Source organism: Psammomys obesus, unplaced genomic scaffold (genome assembly GCF_907164565.1).
Source record: "Psammomys obesus unplaced genomic scaffold, mPsaObe1.curated_primary_1811, whole genome shotgun sequence".
In the NCBI taxonomy this organism is placed as follows: Eukaryota; Metazoa; Chordata; class Mammalia; order Rodentia; family Muridae; genus Psammomys; species Psammomys obesus.
Window position 1 is genome coordinate 4,805,443 of NW_026590062.1, and position 19,793 is coordinate 4,825,235.

The 19,793-nt window shown below is 48.9% G+C and overlaps 1 protein-coding gene across 2 annotated transcripts; it reads left to right on the forward strand.

The window, feature by feature from the left end:
• Window positions 1-8,290: 8,290 nt before the first annotated feature.
• On the forward strand, window positions 8,291-18,810 carry Pla2g1b (phospholipase A2 group IB). Of its 2 annotated transcripts, none has more exons than XM_055606299.1 (5): window positions 8,291-8,359; window positions 11,079-11,263; window positions 15,548-15,707; window positions 16,453-16,580; window positions 18,606-18,810. In XM_055606299.1, exons 2-5 carry the CDS (start codon window positions 11,230-11,232, stop codon window positions 18,722-18,724), a joined length of 441 nt encoding a protein of 146 aa, XP_055462274.1. In that variant the 5' UTR covers window positions 8,291-8,359; window positions 11,079-11,229; the 3' UTR covers window positions 18,725-18,810. The 2 variants fall into 2 exon arrangements, with proteins under 2 accessions (XP_055462274.1, XP_055462275.1); XM_055606300.1 differs by having other exon boundaries at window positions 15,551-15,707.
• The last annotated feature ends 983 nt before the right edge of the window (window positions 18,811-19,793 follow it).

Genomic DNA, 19,793 nt, shown 5'->3' on the forward strand with positions numbered 1-19,793 from the left:
AGGCAGAACGGTTCATCTGTGACTGCAGTTCCAGTACTCAGGCTGCGACAGGAGAATCCCTGCAAACTCAAGGTGGCTCTGGGCCACGTAATGAGTCCCAAGCCAGCCAGAGCTACACAAGTCTTGTCTCAACACACACACATACACACACACACCTCAAAGAGAGATTTTATGTTTGGGGCGTGGTGGTACACATCTCTGATTCCCACCCTCAGGAGACGGAGGTAGTCAGAGCTCTGAGTTCAAAGCCAACCTGGTCTACCTATTAAAGAGTCTGTCTACGAAACAACCTTTTTGATTTGTTCTGAACTTCCACTGTGGTTTAGAGTGGTTAAACTAACATCATTGGGGCTCATGTGTCAAGTGCTTTTACTCCGTAAACCATCTCGTTTGCCCAAACAAAAGCTTTAAAACGTTAAATGATTTGGCTAGGTCAACGAGTAAAGGTTGCTGTTGTGCTGACCTGAGTTAAGATGCCTAGAACCCGTGCAAAAGTTCTCCATGGCAACACACAGAACACACGTTTTTAAATTCTTCACCACTGTTGTCCTGTTTTCATCCTGGGAATGGTCCTGATTTTTCCACTTGACCCAACTAAGACCCAAGAAGCCTCCAGCTTCTTGACCAAGCACAGAAAGGGGGAAAAAGCCAGGAAAGAACAGAGGAAGACAGAAGAACAACAGGCTGAGCACAGGACCTTTGTTACTCATGGGAATGTCAAGCCATGTGGCTGGGCTGGGGTCTAGCCTATTTGGTAGGGTGATAATATGAAGACTCTTGATCAAATTTGCTGAAAGAAATTACAACAATGAAGCTGGGGCTACAACTCGGTGCCTGAAGGCCCGCCTAGCCTCTAGCATGTGGGGCTCCGGGGTTCATTCCCCAGATTCACAAAAACAAACAAACAAAAACCTTTCCATGATAATAATAATAATAGCTAGCAATGGTTATGAGACAAGAAAGTGTTGTTCATCATTCCAGAGGTGCAGGCTGAAAATTGTAACAATGCGAATATGCTTAACACTATTGAATCATCAACCTAAAACAAGTGAAGATGATTCCCCCCCCCCCCCAACACACACACAATAAAAAGGTTCTTGTGAGGGCATGGAGAGATAACTCAGTGTTCAAGGGCACTGTCCATCTTACAGAGGACCTGGGTTCCGCTCCCAGCACCCATATGGGAGTTTACACTGTTGCCTGTAAATGCCCTCTTCTGGCCTCCAAGGGCACATCACACACATAAAATAAAAATAGCCCTACTTAGCCAAGTGCGCTGAACACTGGAGGCAGAAGCAGGTAGATCTCTGTGAGTTAGAGGCCCAGTCTTCATGGTGAGTTCCAAGACAGCCAGAGCAACATGAAGAGAACCTGTCGTTATGCTGTCAATCAGCAACAAATACAAAAACAAAACAATAAAATTATGCTGGTTTGAATAAGAATGGCCCCATAGGCTCATATATTTAGATGCCTAATCACCAGGGAGTGGCACCATTTAAAGGGATTAGGAGGTGTGGCCTTGTTGGAGGAGGTGTGGCCCTGGGGTGGGCTTTGGGGGGATCAAAAGCCCAAGCCACGCCCAGTCTTTCTCCCTCTCTTTCTTCCTGGTCGCCTGCAGATCCAGATGTAGAACTCTGAGCTCCCTCTCCAGCACCGTGTCTGCCTGCAGGCGGCCATGCTTCCTGCCAGGATTACAATGGACTAAACCTCTGAAACTGTAAGCCAGCCCCAGTTAAATGCTCTCCTTTATAAGAGTTGCCAAGGTCATGGTGTCTCTTCACTGACTGAGACAAAAATATTTAATAAAGGGCTGGAGAGGCGGCCTGGTGGTTAAGAGCTGGCTGCTCTGACAGAGGACCAGGTTCAGTTCCCAGCAACCTCAGTGCATCTCACAACCTCCTCTCTCTCCAGTTCCGGAGCATTCGACACCCTCTTCTGGCCTCCAGGGGCTCCTTCGTGCAGCCGGCGCACAGACGAACAGGTACACACACACGCACACAAATGTTCAATAGAAGTGCAAGAGATAGGGCTGGCAAGGTAGCCCAGAAGGTAGCAGCGTGTGTGTGCGAGCCTGAGTTCTACCGTAGACACGTGCTGTGATCCCCGCACTCCGACCTCAAGGTGAGTGGCAGAGACAGACTCTCAGGGTGGCAGAAGCAGTGAGAAACTGTGCCTCCAAACAAGGTGGAAGGAGAGAACCAACTCCAGAAGGTTCCGACCTTGTGTGCTGTGGTACACAAGCATGCTACCTCCCTCCCTTCATCCTCCTCACCCCACCCTCATACACACACACACACACACACACACAGCCAGAGGAGTCGTTCCACTGGAAGAGTGCTCCCCTCACACGAATCCCATAACTGGGTGTAATGGTGAATCCCATTAGTCTAGAATGTAAGAGGTGGAAACAGGAAGATCAGAAGTTAAAGGTCACCCTCGGCTCCAAGTTTAAGGTCACCCCGAGATACATGAGACCCTGTTTAAAAGAGAAAAAAAAAATTCAACTTAGAGAAAAATGAAGAAAAAAAGTCATGAGTTTATTCTGCTGTCTTCCCTAGTTCTGCCTGCATATGCTATATGTTTCTTTTTTCACTAATGTTCACTAATATACAACGAACATTAAAGATAGCGTATGTAAGTGTTCTGCTTTGTTTTGAAGATGGAGGCCCCACCATGAGCTGGGACCACAGCCATGTGACACCACCACTCCCGTGTAGGTGTGTGTGTGTGTGTGTGTGTGTGTGTGTGTGTGCGTGCGCGTGCTCATATGAGTGGGCACGTCCGTGTGTATAGCTGCACACTTGTGTATGAAAGCCTGGGGCTGACATGCCGGCTCCCTCCATCTCTCTCCATTTTTATTGGGTCAGGGTCTCTCAGTCGAGCCCAGAGCTCACCGATTCAGGCTGGCCTGGCTAGCCAGGTTGCTGAGTGGCAGAGCTCCCTTTTCTCCTACCCCCTGTGGATTGCAGGAGGGCTGTAGTGCCCACCAGCATGGAGTGAGGTCTGGGACTTGAACACTGGTCCTCCTGCTTGCATGCAAGCCCTTTGTTCACTGAGTCCTCTTCCCAGCCCCCTCCTTCTGTTTAATTATGTTTTTGTCTTATTTTTATTTTGTATGTGGAGGTATTTTGCCTGTTTGGATGGGAGTGTGCCGCGTGCATGCCTGGTGCCTGCAGAGGCCAGAAGAAGCCATGTGGGCATTGGGAATCAACCCTGCGTCCTTTGGAAGAAGGGATGGTGCTTTTTCACATATGGGCCATCTCTCCAGCCCCTGCCTGGCCCCCTTGGTTTTAGAAACGGTTTCACTCTGTGACCCAGATTGGCTCAGAACTCTCCTGCTTCAGTTTCCCGAGCGCTGGGATGCCAGGCACGCAGCACGACCACGCTCTCTCCATCTTTTCGACTTTCAGGCTGTGTCTCTGAGCGAATTATCCCACCTCTCTGAGCCCACTCCATCCTGTCGAATGGGGCCGATGACGTCAGCGATACTGTCAGGAGACCTGTTGCTGAGCCTCCCGGGCAATGTGCGTGGTCTCCTGTGCCAAGCCTACCGGGGCGCCCAGCCGCGGCAGCGCGCAGCTCTTTCAAGCATTTCCAGGAAGCAGGAGCCTTATCCTTTGAGGGCACAGCAACTTTGACCTCGACCTTGCTGGACTGTGGGTATGCGGCACCTGAAGGAGTCAAGAAGCTATCGGACTGTTCTTTCCACTTGAGAGAGAGGTGGCATTTCACACACCTGTGCGTGGATCTGGGCCAGCAGAAACCAGGGCACAGAGCACAAGCACCTGGGGGCTCTTTGGTGGGCTTCTGTGGGGACTGCGGAAAATAGCTGTCACTTACTGTGGAACAGGAGTCCAGACTGTCCTGGAGAAGCCTGCAGTACCAACTGCCCTGAGGTGCCTCCGGTATCACACTCATTCTGTGCTCCTGCTGGCAGGGCACACACACACACACACACACACTCACCACACAAACATATACATACATATACACACACACACCACACACATATGTAAGTACACAAATACACACACACACAAGTTAATTAAGTAAAAATCGAGTTTGTAACTGGATTTACCTCACAGGCTGTCAGGTCCTTGGCATAGACTCAGCACTTGGTGCATACAGTTACCTTGGAGGCTTGTGTGGCGCCAGCTACCCTTGCTTTGGCCCACACATAACTACCACCTAGCATCCTTCAGACCCTACACCAGGAGAAACGTCTGCAGCTCTGTCTCCTTTTGACCCTAAAGCATCCGCAGGGAGGGAGTCACTGCCCTTGAGCTGATGTGGGGCCTTGAGCTAGCCCTTTCTCTTCAGCGCTGTTGTTTCCGGCTCTGTGACCATCTGCCGGTTGGGACTGTCTATGAGGGTGGACACCTTCTACGTGTGAGCTACTCACACAGGAACCACAGGCCCCGAGTGCTAACTGCACACTGTTAGAGCACAACTAGAGGAGCAAGAACGGTTCACCAGCTCAGGCTCGCCTGGGACGCCCAATCCTCCTGCCTCGGCCTCCTGAGCTGTCGGAATGACAGTCACACCCCACCACATGTGTTTTATTTTGTGTTCAGCTTTTTCTTCTTCATCTTGTACGTGTGTGTGTGTGTGTGTGTGTGTGTGTGTGTGTGTGTGTGTGCGCGCGCACACACACACACACAGTGCTTGGAGTTGAACTCGGGGCCTCAGACAAGCTAAGCAAACACTCTAGCAAGCAGGTAGCAGTGAACACCTGTAATCCCAGCACTCAGGAGGCAGAGGCAGGCAGATCCCTGTGAGTTCAAGGCCAGCCTGGTCTAAAAAGCAAGTCCAGGACCGCCAGGGCTACACAGAGAAACCCTGTTTTGAAAAACCAATAAGAAAAAGGAGGAGGAGGAAGAGGAGAAGAGAATAATCAAATGAAGAGACAAATAAATATGATAAAATAACGAGGCCTGGGGCTGGAGAGAGGCCTCCACACTTAAGATCGCTTGCTGCTCCTGAAGAGGAACTGGGTTTGGTTCCCTCCAGCCACGTGGCACCTTTGAAGCAACTGTTTTTCCAGTTCCAGGGGACCCAACACTTTCGGTCTCAAATATTTAGGGTCAGGGAAACTGGACTGTGTAATACTCCGGGAAAGCTGTCCTCCAGGCATGACACAGCCCTCAGCACTGTGAATTCAGAGCAGCCGCCATACTCATGCTAACTTTATAAGATCAGGCCTGGCTGGCATGAGGAAGGGCCATTAGACCCTAACCGTTAACTCCAGCTCTTCATTCCTGTTACAGGCATCTGTCCCCCACATCACCCTTTCTGCTGCATGAGGTCTCCAGCAGGTCCCAGGATGAGAATAAGAGCATCTGTGGAACTTTCGGAAACCATCGCCCATGCTGAGGTGGGAGGTTTTGGTGATAGAGAGTTTGGGGGTCCCCCAGGTTCCTCTTGCTTTTGCATCGAGCTGTGGTCTGAGAGTTCCTGGGAAGGGCGCGATCCTGAGTGGTGAGACTCCAGGTCTTACATTTTTGGTGCATTTGGCCGGGAAACAGCATGCCCCTTCCCAACCCTCATCAGACTGGGCTCGGAGGTAGAGCTCGGAACTAGTCTGATTTCTGGTATACCACTCTGTATCGGGGAACTGGAGGACGCTCCAGATTCCATCTGGGGAGGCTAGGTCTGTGAAGGTCTTCCTCCTATCTGCTTCTCATCGGTGATGGCTGCCGTGAGGCAGCCTCTCAATCAAAATTCTGTGGTACCACCCGTAAGGGCGTCCTTATCTGAACTGCATGTCGTGTGTTCTCTTTGGCTCTGTCATTGTTGCTTCTTTGACTTTATTATGGTACAAACTGTGACTTCTTTTCGACCTTCCACCTCCTTATCCGCCAGCTTTTCCCCCACTAATCCCCCAGCAGGTCTGCAGCAGGGTGCCACCAGTTGCTCAGCACCGCCAGGTTCTGAAAGCAAGAGTGCTGCCAGCAGTCCCTCCGCACCGCTGCAGTCGCCACCAGATTCCGAAAGTGAAATCCCCTTTTCCGAAAATCTCCAAGCTCTAGCTGATTTGCTTGAATCTGTCCTATTCTCACACCAGTCCACTTGGGATGATTGCCAGCTACTCTTGCAGGCCCTCCTGACTACCGAGGAATGGGGGTGGGTTCTCCTTGAGGCGAGAAAGAATGTGCCGGGAACGGATGAGAGGCCTTCCGTCCTCCCTAATGAGATTGATGATGGCTTTTCCCTCACCCGCCCCAACTGGGATTACAACACACCTGGAGGTAGGGAGCACCTGAAGGTCTACCGCCAGACTCTAATGGCAGGTCTCTGTGGGGCCGCTCGATAAGCCCACCAATTTGACCAAGGTAAGAGAGATGGTTCAGGAGCCGGATGAATCCTCCGCAGCCTTTCTTGAACGGCTGATGGAGGCTTACTGCCGGTTTACGCCCTATGACCCTACCTCAGATGACCATAAGGTTATGATGACTATAACCTCTATAGACCAGTCAGCCAGAGATATTCGTAGAAAACTCCAGAAAATAGAGGGTTTACAGGACAAGTCGTTAAAGGATTTAGTGCAGGTAGCAGAAAAGGTTTTCTGCCGGGAGACAGAAGAAGAGAAAGAGGAAAGAAAGCAGAAAGAGCAGGAAGCGAGAGAAAGAAAAAGGGATAAGAGGCAAGACAGAAAGTTGACTGAGATCCTGGTCACCGTAGTGCAGGAGAGTCATAATGATAGGGAGAGAGTTCCTGGCAATTGGAGGGGCCCTCTGTCTAAGGATCAGTGTGCATATTGCAAGGAGAAAGGACACTGGATCAAGGATTGTCGAAAAGGAAGAAAAAGCCGGTCCACTTCTTGGTGGACACTGGCGCCCAGCATTTTGTTCTGTTACAAGACTTAGGAGCTTAAAAAGAGGAAAAAAACGTGGGTCCAAGGAGCCACTGATGTAAACAATATTCATGGACTACCCGAAGAATGGTGGACCTTGGAATGGGCCCGGGTATCCCACTCATTCTTAGTTGTCCCCAAATGCCCATACCCGCTGTTAGGGCAAGATATCCTAACTAAGATAGGGGCCCATATCATTTTAGAGCAGATGGCCCACAGGTGACAGACAATAAAGGGATCCCATTCAGGTGCTGACGATTCAACTGGAAGATGAATACCACCTGTTTGAAAAGGTGGTAAGTCCAGAAAAAGGAATTGACTGGTGGCTAGAGAGACATCCCAGGGCACGGGCTGAAACGGCTGGCCCAGGAAAAGCAGAGAAACAGCCTCAGGCTACCCCGATTGTGGTGCAGCAATATCCCATGTCTAAGGAAGCCCGTGACGGGATCCGCCCTCACATACAGCGGCTCCTTGACCTAGGGGTTCTCAGGAGGTGCCAATCTGCCTGGTATACTCCATTGCTGCCAGTTTGGAAGCCTGGGAGCAATGACTATTGACCCTTACAGGACTTGGGCGAAGTTAACAAACAGGTCACGGACTTATACCCTATTGTGCCCAACCCGTATAACCTGTTGAGTTCCCTTCCCCCTGACAGGCTTTGGTATACAGTCTTGGACCTTAAGGATTCTTTTGTCTTCAACTTAGCCCTACCAGCCAAGACATTTTTGCTTTCGAATGGAAAGACCTGGACTCGGGGGTCTCAGCCAGCTTACATGGACCATATTTGATGAAGCCACCGGCTGTTGCAAGAGCTGCGTGAGCTCCGCTACAGAGCATCGGCAAAAAAGGCCCAGCTCTGCAGGAAACAGGTACACCGGGGTTTTGCCGGCTGTGGATTCCAGGATTTGCTGAGATGGTAGCCTCTCTGTATGCCCTTACAAAGGGCAACAACTCTTTCATCTGGGGAAAGGATGAACGAGCTGCATTTGATAACAAGCCTTAATGTCGGCCCCAGCATTGGGACTCCCTGATCTGACCAAACCCTTCTGTGTGTGGCCGAGAATTGGGGAATGGCCAAAAGGGGTGCTAACACAGAAAACTGGACCCTGGAAGAGACCAGTAGCCTATCTATCCAAAAAGCTTGATTCAGTAGCGGCAGGATGGCCAACCTGCCTGCGAAGAGTAGCGGCAGTGGCGGCACTAGTACAAACCGACTCTGGGACAGGACCTCCCCATCTATGCTCCTCATGCCCTTGAGAGTGTCACAAGGCAGCCACCTGATCGCTGGCTCACGAATGCCCGAATGGCGCATTACCAGGCTTTGCTCTTGAGTAACGATAGAGTCACCTTTGCCCCAGCGACAGGGCTAAACCCTGCCACCTTGTTACTGGATCCAGAAATCCAGCCCCCAGAGCATGATTGTTTGCAGGTTCTAGCAGAGGAACAGAGATGGCGAAAGGACTTGAGATTCTGGCTTTGCTCAATGCCTTGTTGCTGCCCGCCAAGGTAAGCATTATTCATTGCCTGGGACATCAGAAGGGAACTTCCAGGGCAGCAAAGGGGAATAACATGGCTGATCAGGAGGCTAAAGCAGCCGCTAGATGAAACTCTGTGCCAGTGGTACTGACTGCTGAGCTGCCCAGAGAAGAACAACTAAACTATTCAGAAAGTGACTTAAAGCTAATACGGCAAAAACGGGGTATTTGACACTGGTGTGGGGGCATGGATTGACTCCAAAGGTAAGGTCATTCTACCACAGGAAGACGCTGAGAAAGTAATAACTCAGATGCATAAGTGGACTCACTTGGGGGCAAAGAAATTGGCTGAAATTGCCCACCAATCCCAGTACCGAATACTAAACCTCACCACCCTGATTGAGAGAGTGACTCGGGAGTATGAACCCTGTCAGAAGGATGGGTGGAAGCTTTTCCCACAAAGAAAGAAACCGATCTGGTCGTAGCCAAAAAGATTCTGAAAGACATTTTTCCTCAGTTCGGTATTCCAAAGGTAATTGGGTCAGACTTCATTGCTCAGGTAAGTCAGGAGGTGGCCAGGTTTCTGGGGCTCAATTGGAAATTACACTGTGCTTATAGACCCCAAAGTTCAAGACAGGTAGAAAGAATGAACAGAACTCTAAAAGAGACTCTCACCAAATTGACCATGGAGACTGGCAGTGACTGGGTGGTGCTCCTTCCCTTGGCCCTTTTTAGAGTCAGAAATACTCCCTCCTTACTGGGCCTGACTCCCTTCGAACTACTCTATGGGGTTCCTGCTCCCCTGACTCTTCTTGGGGACCCTGTTGACATAACTAGTGGTAACTCTGACTTGTTGTCCAGCCTGAAAGGACTGCAGCTTATTCAGAAAGAAATTTGGAGCAAGGTTGGCAGTGCATATGCGCCCGGGTCCTTGGAGGTGCCCCATCACTTCTAGGTTAGTGATCTGGTATGTGTGACGATACTGCAGCCAGAATCTGGAACCTCAGTGGAAGGGTCCTTATTACGTCCTGCTCACCGCTATACCAATTGCCGTCAAAGTAGAGGGCATTGCATCTTGGATCCACGGCTCACACATCAAGCCAGCTCTTCATCAACCTGCAGACACCTGGAAAGTCCAAGCCTCCAGCAACCCGCTAAAACGGAAACTCATCAGGGACAATAAACTCTCCGACCAGTACTCGCCTTCGTCAGGGAACGTGTAAATGCAGTTTAGGTCCTGATGCTCCAGAGACAGTATCAACCTCTCCCTGAGGCTGATCCACAATTTTAGGGTTAAAATTGAGGCAAAAAGAAAAAGGGGGAATGAGGGACCACCTGGGAATGAGAAAAAAAAAACTGTGATTCTTTGAATTGAAGCCAGGGGCAGAGAGCTCTTGAAGGGCGGGGTGAACTGTTCTGAGAAACAACCAGCTGATAACTATAGAGCAAAAGTGACCTGATTTTCAGGTATAAAAACCCTGTGTTTTTGCATGTTCGTGGTCGTCTTCTGCTTTTGGAGGGGCGACCCTATCTCAATAACAATAAAACCTCTTGCTTTTGCATCGAGCTGTGGTCTGTGAGAGTTCCTGGGAAGAGTGCGATCCTGAGCAGTGAGACTCCAGGTCTTACAGGATCTGATGCCCTCTTGTGGCATGCAGGTGTACATGCAGGCAGAGCACCCATACACATAACTAAATCTATAAAAGCATCGCTTTCATAGTAGGAAGAAATTAAGATGTGTGCCTTGGAATCGGACAGAGTAAACTTGAGCCAGCTTTGCTTTGCCACTTACTGTGTGACCTTAGGCAATTTGCTGCACCTCTCTCTGAACGGTAAAGTGCATGACAGGACCATTCAATGACACCCCTGCGCTAACGCAAGCATTACGAGACACAAAGGTAGCGATCACCACTGCCCTGTCCCGCTTCTCTCAGGGCTCCAGCGGGATGGATGCCCCAGATCCTGCTAGGCTGACTGGTGGGGTCTAGGGAAAGAGTGCCTGAAGCCCGGGGCTCAGTCCTCAGCACTGTGTAAACTTGGGGGCGCTCCCACCACCCCAAGCACTTGGAGATGAAGGTGGGAGTATCAGAAGCTCGGGGTCGGGCTTCAGGTTGTGAGAGTGTGGCTGTCGCAGAGCACCGAGGACCATTTCCAGATGCCTATCAGTGGCTCACAAACCCGTAACTCCAGCTCCAGGGGATCAAATCCTTTTCTGGTTTTTGTGGCATCTGCACTCACACACGCACATACTCACACACCGACACACACCTGATAAAAAATGAAATAAATCTTTTTTTAAAAAGTTCAAAGCAGGGTGCAGAGGCACACGCCTATAATCCTAGCCCCTGGGCAGGCAGAGGCAGGCAGAGACTGTCAGATCTGAGTTTGAGGAAAGCCTGGTCTGCAGAGTGAGCTCCAGGACAGCCAAGGCTACACAGAGAAACCCTGTCTCAAAAAAAAAAACAAAAGAACAAAAAGTTCAAGGCTGTTCTCAGCTACACAGCAAATTTGAGGCCGGCCTGGGCTAGAGACCCTGTCTCAAAAGAGGAAGAAAGAAAAAATGAAATATAAAGGAGTTCAAAGATTTTCCCAGCTACCTAGGGAACCCCAGGACATCCTGAGACATGTCAAAAAGTGTGTGTGGCGGGAGTGGGGAAGGGGAGTAAAATTCCAAGGTCTGAAAACCATCCCCTTGGTAAGGAAGTGCCAGCCACAAATCCATGACTTTTTTTTTTTTTTTTTTTTTTCAGTCTTCTCTGACAGGCAAACCCCTCTGGGTTGTTCCCCGATAGACTCAAGGCCAGCCCGGAGTGGGTGAGAGCAAAGCAAACAGCCTTATCTTGGCAGCCTGTGGCCTCAACTATAAAGACGGAAGTCGCTTGAGTCCTCCTCTCACTCAAGATGAAACTCCTTCTGCTGGCTGCTCTGCTCACAGGTATGACCCTCCCCCCTTCCCATCTGAAGGCCCCTCCTGCTGGCCACAGCTGGAGTTCTGTTTAGGGTTCCTATGGGTGTCTTACAGCCTCCGGGTTGGGGTTCCCTCCTCAACCCCATGTTCAGAACAGCACGTTTTAGTCTCTAGGTCTGAACTCAAACCACTCCTTAGAAAACTCCACCCCTTTCTCCTACCAAAGCGAAGAAAGTACCCTTCTGCCTCTGCCATACTGCCCTGGCCCCACCAGTGCCCTGGCAGCTTTGGTTTTGTTTTTTGTTTTTCCTTTTAAAAAATATTTATTTTTAACCGGGCAGTGGTGGCTCACACCTTTAACCCCAGCACTCGGGAGGCAGAGGCAGGCAGATCTCTCTGTGAGTTCGAGGCTAGCCTGGTCTACAAAGTGAGTCCAGGATAGCCAAGGCTACACAGGGAAACCCTGTCTCATATATATTTATTTTATGTATGTGTTTTGTGTATGACAGTTTTGCCTGCATGGATGATATGAACTGTGTGTGAGCAGTTCCCCCCAAGAGGGGTAAGATCCTCTAGAAATGGGGTCATGGACAGTTGTGAGCCACCATGTGGATGCTGGAACCAGACCTAAGTCCTACGCAAGTACAGCTCATTACTGCTGAGCCACCTCCCCAGCCATCATTATTATTGTTGTTGTTGTTATTATCAATTTATTGGCATGATCTTGCTATGCGGCTCAGCATTAGATGTGGCTCCAACTCATCATAGCCTAGACTTGAGTGAGACCTTCCTGCCTCAACCTCCCAAATGTTACCATTACAGACATGCCTGACTTGTGTCTGCAATTCTTATCTTGTTGATTCTTTTCTGTATTTTGGCTCTGTCTACACACACGCGCGCGCGCGCACACACACACACACACACACACACACACACACACATTATGTTTTGGGCTCTCCATGAACCTAAACGGTTATTAGCATTGCGAAATGAGGCAAACATATTTGGCATGTGAGACATTTCTATCCATCCAATGATGATTGGGACCTGCAGTGAATCAGGATCTGAACTGAGACTCACAGATGAAAGAGGCATGCTCCTACCCCAGAATCACTTATGTACACACACGTGCATGAGCGCGCACACACGTACATTGGTTATGACTGTGAGTATCTAGCTTCTGCAAAGGATATGTCTAGCTATATCACAGGGTACAGCCCCTACTCGCTGCCACTACAGGGGTCACCCACAGTGCAGGGCAAGCCAGCTGCTTCCTGTCTTTGTCCCTGGGGTTTCCTCACAAATGGTCAGTTAGAAGGAGCCCCCACCCAAAAAAAAAATGGAGGAAATAAAGAGGAAGCTGGGCAGGGTGGTACATGCCTTTTATCCCCACGCTCAGGAGGCTGATGCAGGAGGATTTCAAGTTTGTTACTAGTCTGGTTTGGATAGTAAAACCCTTTTGCCAATGCTCATGCCTGTAATTTTAGCTCTGTGGAGGCTGAGGCAGGAGGATTGCCATGAATTCAAGGTCAGCCTAGTCCAAAATGTTAGATTTTGTTCCAGAAAGATTGAATGAAGGAGGCCAAGTATGGTGGCACACGCCTTTAATCCCAGCACTAGGGAGTCAGAAGCAGGTGGAGCTCTGTGTGTTCAAGACCAGCCTGGGGCTGGAGAGATGGCTCAGAGGTGAAGAACACTGGCTGCTTTTCAGAGGTCCTGAGTTCAATTTCCAGCAACCACATGGTGGCTCACAACCATCTATAATAAGATTTGGTGCCCTCTCCTGGAAGGCAGGTATATGTGCAGGCGAGATACTGTATACATGATAGATAGATAGATAGATAGATAGATAGATAGATAGATAGATAGATCTGATTTACATAGTTCATACCAGGACTGTAGAGTGAGACCTTGTCTCAAAAAGATTTAAAAAAAAAAAAAAAGGAATGAAGGAAGGAAAGATTAAAGAGAGGAGGGAAGCAACGTGTGAGCCAATAAGGCAGCACTGACAAAACAGGGCCCCAAGGAGCCGTTTGCTCTCTGTGCTCCTTACGCACCAGAACTCTGCAAATGGGTGAAGGGCCTGAGTCTGCTCTGTGCAAAGCCTGTCACCTACAGGACAGGCTTGTTCATGCATTCAACAGAATTTCATGGAGCACCTACTATGCACCCGGAAAGTCACTTCACTCACTCATTAGTTTAATCATAGCATCTCTATTATTCAGCTCATCACACACACACACAAACACACAAATGTACTATATGCTAGGCACAATGATTGGCTCTAAAAACCATGAGACCTGCTCTTGAGAACTTCATGTGCTACAGAAGGGGAGGGACCGCATCAGGTGTTTGAAAGGCTACGAAGTAGCATGAACCTGAGTTAAGATGCCCAGCACCCACAGGAAAAGCTAGGCACAGCAGTGACTCACCACGGTAATCCCAGCACTCGGAAGATGGAAACAGGAAGATCTCTGAGGCTTGCTGTTCAGCCACTATAGCCAATCAACTAGTTCCTGGCTCATTGAGAGGCAAGAGAGGGAATTAAGAAGACTCCAGATGTTGAACTCTGGAATACAAATACAAACACAAACCGAAGTACTTAATGAAGAAAAACTAACATGAAGAGAAGTAACAGCAGAGGAACTGCTCGTGTGTGTGACCTAGAAAGTCTCCTTAATGGGGAAGCATTGGGACCAAACTCTCTAGCTTTTCAAAAAGTGGGAGGACTCCCTTCACATGGTGGTGCATGCCTGTAATTCTAGCATTCCAGGAGGCTGAGACAGGAGGATTGAGAATTCAAGACCAGCCTGAACTATATAGACAGACTCAAAAAAAAGAAAAAGAAAAAGAAAAAGAAAAGAAAAAGATTAAATAAATAATAAAAATCAGTTCAGGAACTTGCAGAGAGAAGCTCAGAAGAGGTTAAGTGTATTGGTGCTTCCGGCCACTTGTCCACTGGTGACGTGGGCAGGGACAGAAGTGGAAGGAAGGAAGGAAGAGATGAGGTGCAGTCCCAGATCCATGGAAGGGAAAAGCTGCAGGCTGAGGAAAATCCAGGGCATTCCATGCATTTACAAACACAGCCCTGAGAAGGTAGAATCAGACAAATACAGAACTGGCCCACACTGACCCATCTTCAGTATAGACCTGTTTCCCTTCCTGTTGGCCATTTCCTGAGTGTGGGAGGTGCTGGGCACCACACCGCTTGTTCATCCTTGCCTCGGTCTTCCTCCTCTTCCTCCTCCACCTCAAACTTCTTTTTGTGAGGCAGGGTAACACATAGCCCAGGCTAGCCTCAAACTCACTGTCCAGTCAAGGATGACCTTGAATTTCTGACCTTCCTGGGGTTACAGGGATGTGTATGTGGGGCTGGGATAGGGTGGCAAGCGTGCTACCAGCTGAACCAAGTCTCCAGCCTTGTCTTGTTCGATTGAAACACCACTTCACATAATCCACACAAGCCTTGAACTTCGCCTTGTAGCTGAAGATAGCCCTGAAATTCTAATCCCCTTGCCTCAGCCTCCAGAGTGCTGGGATTAAACAGTGTGCATACCATCAAACCTTCTCTTCCCTTTTAATGGCGGCCAAGGATCCCACTGTCGGCTGAATCCTGGAAGACTGAACTACTCCTCAGCTGAGGAACAGCTTGTTATGTCAAGACGCTGGCATCACAGTTGAGGATCTGACCATTAGCCTTGTATATTAGCTGTGTGTGGCCGTACAGCAGATTCCTTCTAAATCTACCAGTGTAAAACAATAAGCATGCATGTATTGGCTGCGTCTGGGGCTCCACGTCCCTGCTAGAGCCTTGATGAATGTGAGTGCTGGCTAAGGTTAGGGTTTCACCAAGGCTCGAGCAGGGATAGGGCTGCTTTCAAACTCAATAACCCAGTTTGACTACTGGGTTATTGAACCAAGACGTCAGTTCCTCCCCGGCTGTTGGCTGAAGCTTGTTCTCAGCTCCTCAGCACGGGGACCAGAGAGCAGCTCAGCAATGAGGCGGCTGTCTTCCCTGACAGTGAGAAGGCAAGCAAGGCAGCCGGCAATCTTCATATAGCTTAATGTCGGAGAGCTAGCTCAGCCCCACACAATGGTGTTTCTTTATAATCCTGCCGCTTGCGAGGCTGAGGCGGTGGGGTCGCTACAGAGCTGGAGGCTGGCCTGAATATACAGGGCAACTCCCTGTTCACGTTAGTGGGTTCCTGGGAACCGATGCTCCCCTCCACAGCAGCTGAGAGGAGTCGAGGAGGGAGAGGGCAGACAGGCCAGAGGGCGGGGTCGATTTTAACGGGATGCGCATTCCTGCAGCAGGCGTTGCTGCACACAGCATCAGCACTCGGGCCGTGTGGCAGTTCGGAAACATGATCAAGTGCGCCATCCCCGGAAGTAAGCCCCTGAAGGAGTACAACAACTACGGCTGCTACTGCGGCCTGGGCGGCGCAGGCACCCCAGTGGACGAATTAGACAGGTGAGTCTGGAGTCTGTGCTGGGGTAGGGACAGAGAACAAGCCGGTCATCTCGTGAGGCATGAGCAGGAGACAGGAGCATTTGCTGAGCAGCACATATTTTCTTTTTTGTTTACTTATTCGTTATTTACTTCTCTCTGTTTTCTCTGAGGTAGTCTTAGCTGCCCTGAGCTCCGTCTGGTAGAGCATGCTGGCTGTGAACTCAGAGATCCTCCAGCTTCTGCTTCCTGAGCGCTGAGATTAAACGCGGGCATCACCGCGCACACAGCGCGTTTTTTCACCAGAAAGCCGAATTGTGAGATGTAAATAGTATGCAATGCTGCCCTCTAGCGCCAGACGAGGGCACCGCCAACCATCAGCGTGCCAGCCTTGGCTTTAAAATGTCATTGCAAGTTCAGAATATATAACTTCACTGTATTCCTGCAGCTGTTTTTAAAAAAAAAAAAAAAATTCATTTTTTTTAACACAGAGTCTTACTATAGAGCCCTGGCTGATCTCAAACTCGGAGCTCCACCTGCCTCTGCCTTCCAAGTAGTGAGATTAAGCAAAGGCGAGCGCCACCACACTGGGCAAAAGTTGCTTTCATGAGATACATGCTAATAGAGATCTCAGATTCTCAAGCCTTAGGGCCATTTCTTCTGGAACAGTGTGTGTAAGTCAGCCCCACATGTTGGAGAAAGGCTGCAGGTAAGAACTGACCTCCTGGGCGACTTTGCCCCTTCCTCAGCTGCCCCTTCCTTTCTCTAGGTGCTGCCAGATCCATGACAATTGCTACACTAAGGCCAAGAGGCTGAAAAGCTGTAAATCCCTCCTGGACAACCCCTACACCCACTCATACTCGTACAAGTGCTCCGGGAATGAGATCATCTGTAGTGGTAGGTTTACCCTCCTGGAACTCTGGCAGGTTTGGGAGGGGCAGGAATTAACTGTGACACTCACTGGGTTTTGTTTGGTTGGTTGGTTGTGGGGTTTTTTTTGTTTTGGTTTGTTTTGGTTTGGTTCAGGTTTTTTGAGACAGGGTTTTCCTGTGTTAGCCTTGGCTATCCTGGAACTCACTATGTAGACCAGGCCAGCCTTGAACTCACAGAGATCCGACTGCCTCTGCTTCCTGAGTGCTGGGATTAAAGGCGTGTAACACCACTGACTGGCTAAGATCTTTTACCCTTGAAATGTATATTTATTTCTATGTATAGGAATAAGTTGGATCCTGTGTCTTCTTCAGTCACTCTCTACCACATCTTTAGAGACCTGCTTCTCACTAAACTTGACACTCACCTGTAGCCTGACTGACCAACAAGTCTTGGCGATCTGCGCTCAGTAGGAATGGCCTTGGGAAGAGGCAGTTTGACTTCCCAAAGATTCACTGTGCATCCAGAAATTATAGATGAAGATTTCAAAGGAGAAATTAAAACAATGGCTTACATTTTAAAAGATATGCAGCTAACACAGGTGATGGGATTGCTCAGCAGTTACTGTTTCCCTGAATCAAAGGCAAAGCTGCTCCAGTAGAAAGATGAGAAATATTTGGAAGTACTAGAAAGTGTGTGTTCTGGCAAATGGTTGTTAATGATCAACGGCCAAAATTAAAGTTGCAAGTGAATGAGATTGAAACAAAAAAATTTGATCATTTCACGAAAATCTGGGAATTCAGCCAGGTGCAATGGATCTCTGTGAGTTCGAGGCCAGCCTGGTGTACAATGTGAGTTCAGGACAGCCAGGACTACACAGGGAAATGGCCAGTTTAGAAGGTTTATACCTAGTTTCTAGGAATTGGAAAGTTATCTCAGATACAACAAAGTGTGTGATGGGTTAAACGTGTAGGACCAGAAGGTTAAATAGAAAAGTTGAGACCTTATGTGGCTGCCATAGCCATAAATTTGTGGGGACAAGATTTGTTACAGCTGTGAGAAACTCATTAATATTCACTCAATACCAGAGGCAATCCCTAAAATAAGGGGTGAACTGGAAGAGGCTTCTGGGAAAAGTATTTTAAAAAAATGTCAACCAGAACAACCACAAACTGCAGGTTGTCCAAAAACAGGATGCAACACAGATTGAGTTTCTAACTTTATAAGGGGCCCACTGCTGAAATTCTCCCAATGGCCCTACCCTTAAAATGGCTGACTAACAAGCCTGTGTGGATAGAGCAATGACTCTTAACTAAAGAAAAATGATAGGCACTTGAGCAGCCCGAGGTTCAACACGTAGAAGAGACTACCAGCCCATGGAGCTCGCTGGATTTGTTATAAAAAAAAAAAGGAAATTGGGGAAACTGGAGGGATTTAAGCAAGCATTTGTAGAAAGATCTTAAGGGAAGTGCTAATAAAACAAAACAAAAGCCAGCACATGCAGAGAGGTTGGAATAGGGTTGGAGGAGGGATCCAGCTGGCAGAAGAGTAGGGTCAGAGAAGACAGTTGATTTAAGAGGAAAGAAGAGAGAATCAGGCTAGAGAGAAAAGAGACTGAGCAGAATGAAAACAAGAGACAGTTGGAAGTGAGGTGCACAGAGTAAGAAGACAGCTGGGGACAGTTGAGCCAGGAGAAGCCCAGCTGAGCTGGAGAAGATATTATTAGGAGACAGGAGAACCCACTTGAAAGAGAAAGAGAGAAAGAGAATAAACTATAAAGCTTCTCACTTCCCCACAGAGTTACAGACGCCCCAACCAACCTTGCTTTTCCTGTGGCCTCTGGGGATCCTTACTAGCCACTCATGCTTGAGCCCCGCAAGAAATACATTTTTATTATGTACGCCCCAATGATTTGGACAGTCCAATGTACTTTTGCTTGCTTCACTCAGCCCTATGGCTGCAACTGATCAGATGGCCACCAATTTCTTTCAGTTACAAATTGTACAGAGGCGGGTCACAGGCTTCCCTCAACCTCCTGTTCTCTCTCTCCAGACAAAAACAAGGAATGCGAGGCGTTCATCTGCAACTGTGACCGCGCGGCCGCCATCTGCTTCTCCAAGGCTCCGTACAACAAGCAGTACAAAAACCTCAACACCAAGAAATACTGTTAGAAGACTTGTACCTAAGTTCCTGCCTATGCCATCCCTGCCTGCCTTGTCTTCACAGCGCGCCCTCTAATAAAGCACCTACTGAAAGAGTCTGGCTTTCATGATTGTAGTCTCTGTCTACCGAACATAACTAGATCCTCAGAGAAAATCATTCCATCTAGCCTTGGAAGCTGAAGAACGGGATGTTTCCCGGAAGTGAGTACCTTGAAGAGCAGATGTCGGGGTGGCAGCTGCTAGCCTTTCAGCCGAGGAGTCAGGAGGCAGAGGTAGGTGGATCTCCAAGTTAGAGGCCAGCCTGGTCTACAGAGCCAGTTCCAGGATGGCCGTCTGTCTCAAAAATAGATAGATAGATAGATAGATAGATAGATAGATAGATAGATAGATAGATAGATAAGTAAATAAGAAAACTGGATGATGATTTGCAATCCCTATCAATGATTATTCTGCACCAGGCCTGTGTGTCTCTAAAGCCTCTGATAGTCTGATCTGTTGATAACATGAGGAATATTATTTTTCTAACCTGAGACCCAATCCAATGGCAGAGGGAAGTGCCTTAGCATCCTTTGAACCTCTGGCTCCTAGGATTCTCTTGTAACAACTCAAGAGTAGAAACTTAACCCTCAAAGAACTACAAAAGCCAGAAACAGGCCCCCTTCCCCAGCTCGGTGAAAAGAAGCTGGAAGCTTAAAGAAGGCCTTTACGTTTCAGAAGACTGCTGTGTATTCCCATTTTTCTTTCAAGTGTTAAAAACAAAAGAGATCTGAGAATACAGCTCAGTTGAAAGAGTGCTTGCTTAGGATGCACGAGGCCCTTGTTCGATTCCCAAAACTGAATAAAACTGGGCATGAGTGCACACTTGTAGCCCTGACACTCAGAAGCCTCGGGTCATCCTCAGCTACACGGTGAATGGTGAATTAGAAGCCAGTGTGGGAGTCATGGGAAGCTGGGGGGGGGGCGAAGGGATGGGGATGGGGAAGGGAGAGATGAGGCAGGGGAAGGGACTGGAGAGGAGGGAAGAGAAGGGATGGGAAGGGGAGGAAAGACAAAGACAGAAAGGAGAGAAGAGAAGCAG

Excerpts from the sequence above, each read along its gene's own strand:
- Pla2g1b (XM_055606299.1), top strand. The coding sequence starts at position 11,230 with ATGAAACTCCTTCTGCTGGCTGCTCTGCTCACAG. Across the intron at positions 15,708-16,452 it reads CCAGTGGACGAATTAGACAG|GTGCTGCCAGATCCATGACA; the intron begins GTGAGTCTGGAG and ends TCCTTTCTCTAG. Across the intron at positions 16,581-18,605 it reads GAATGAGATCATCTGTAGTG|ACAAAAACAAGGAATGCGAG; the intron begins GTAGGTTTACCC and ends CTCTCTCTCCAG.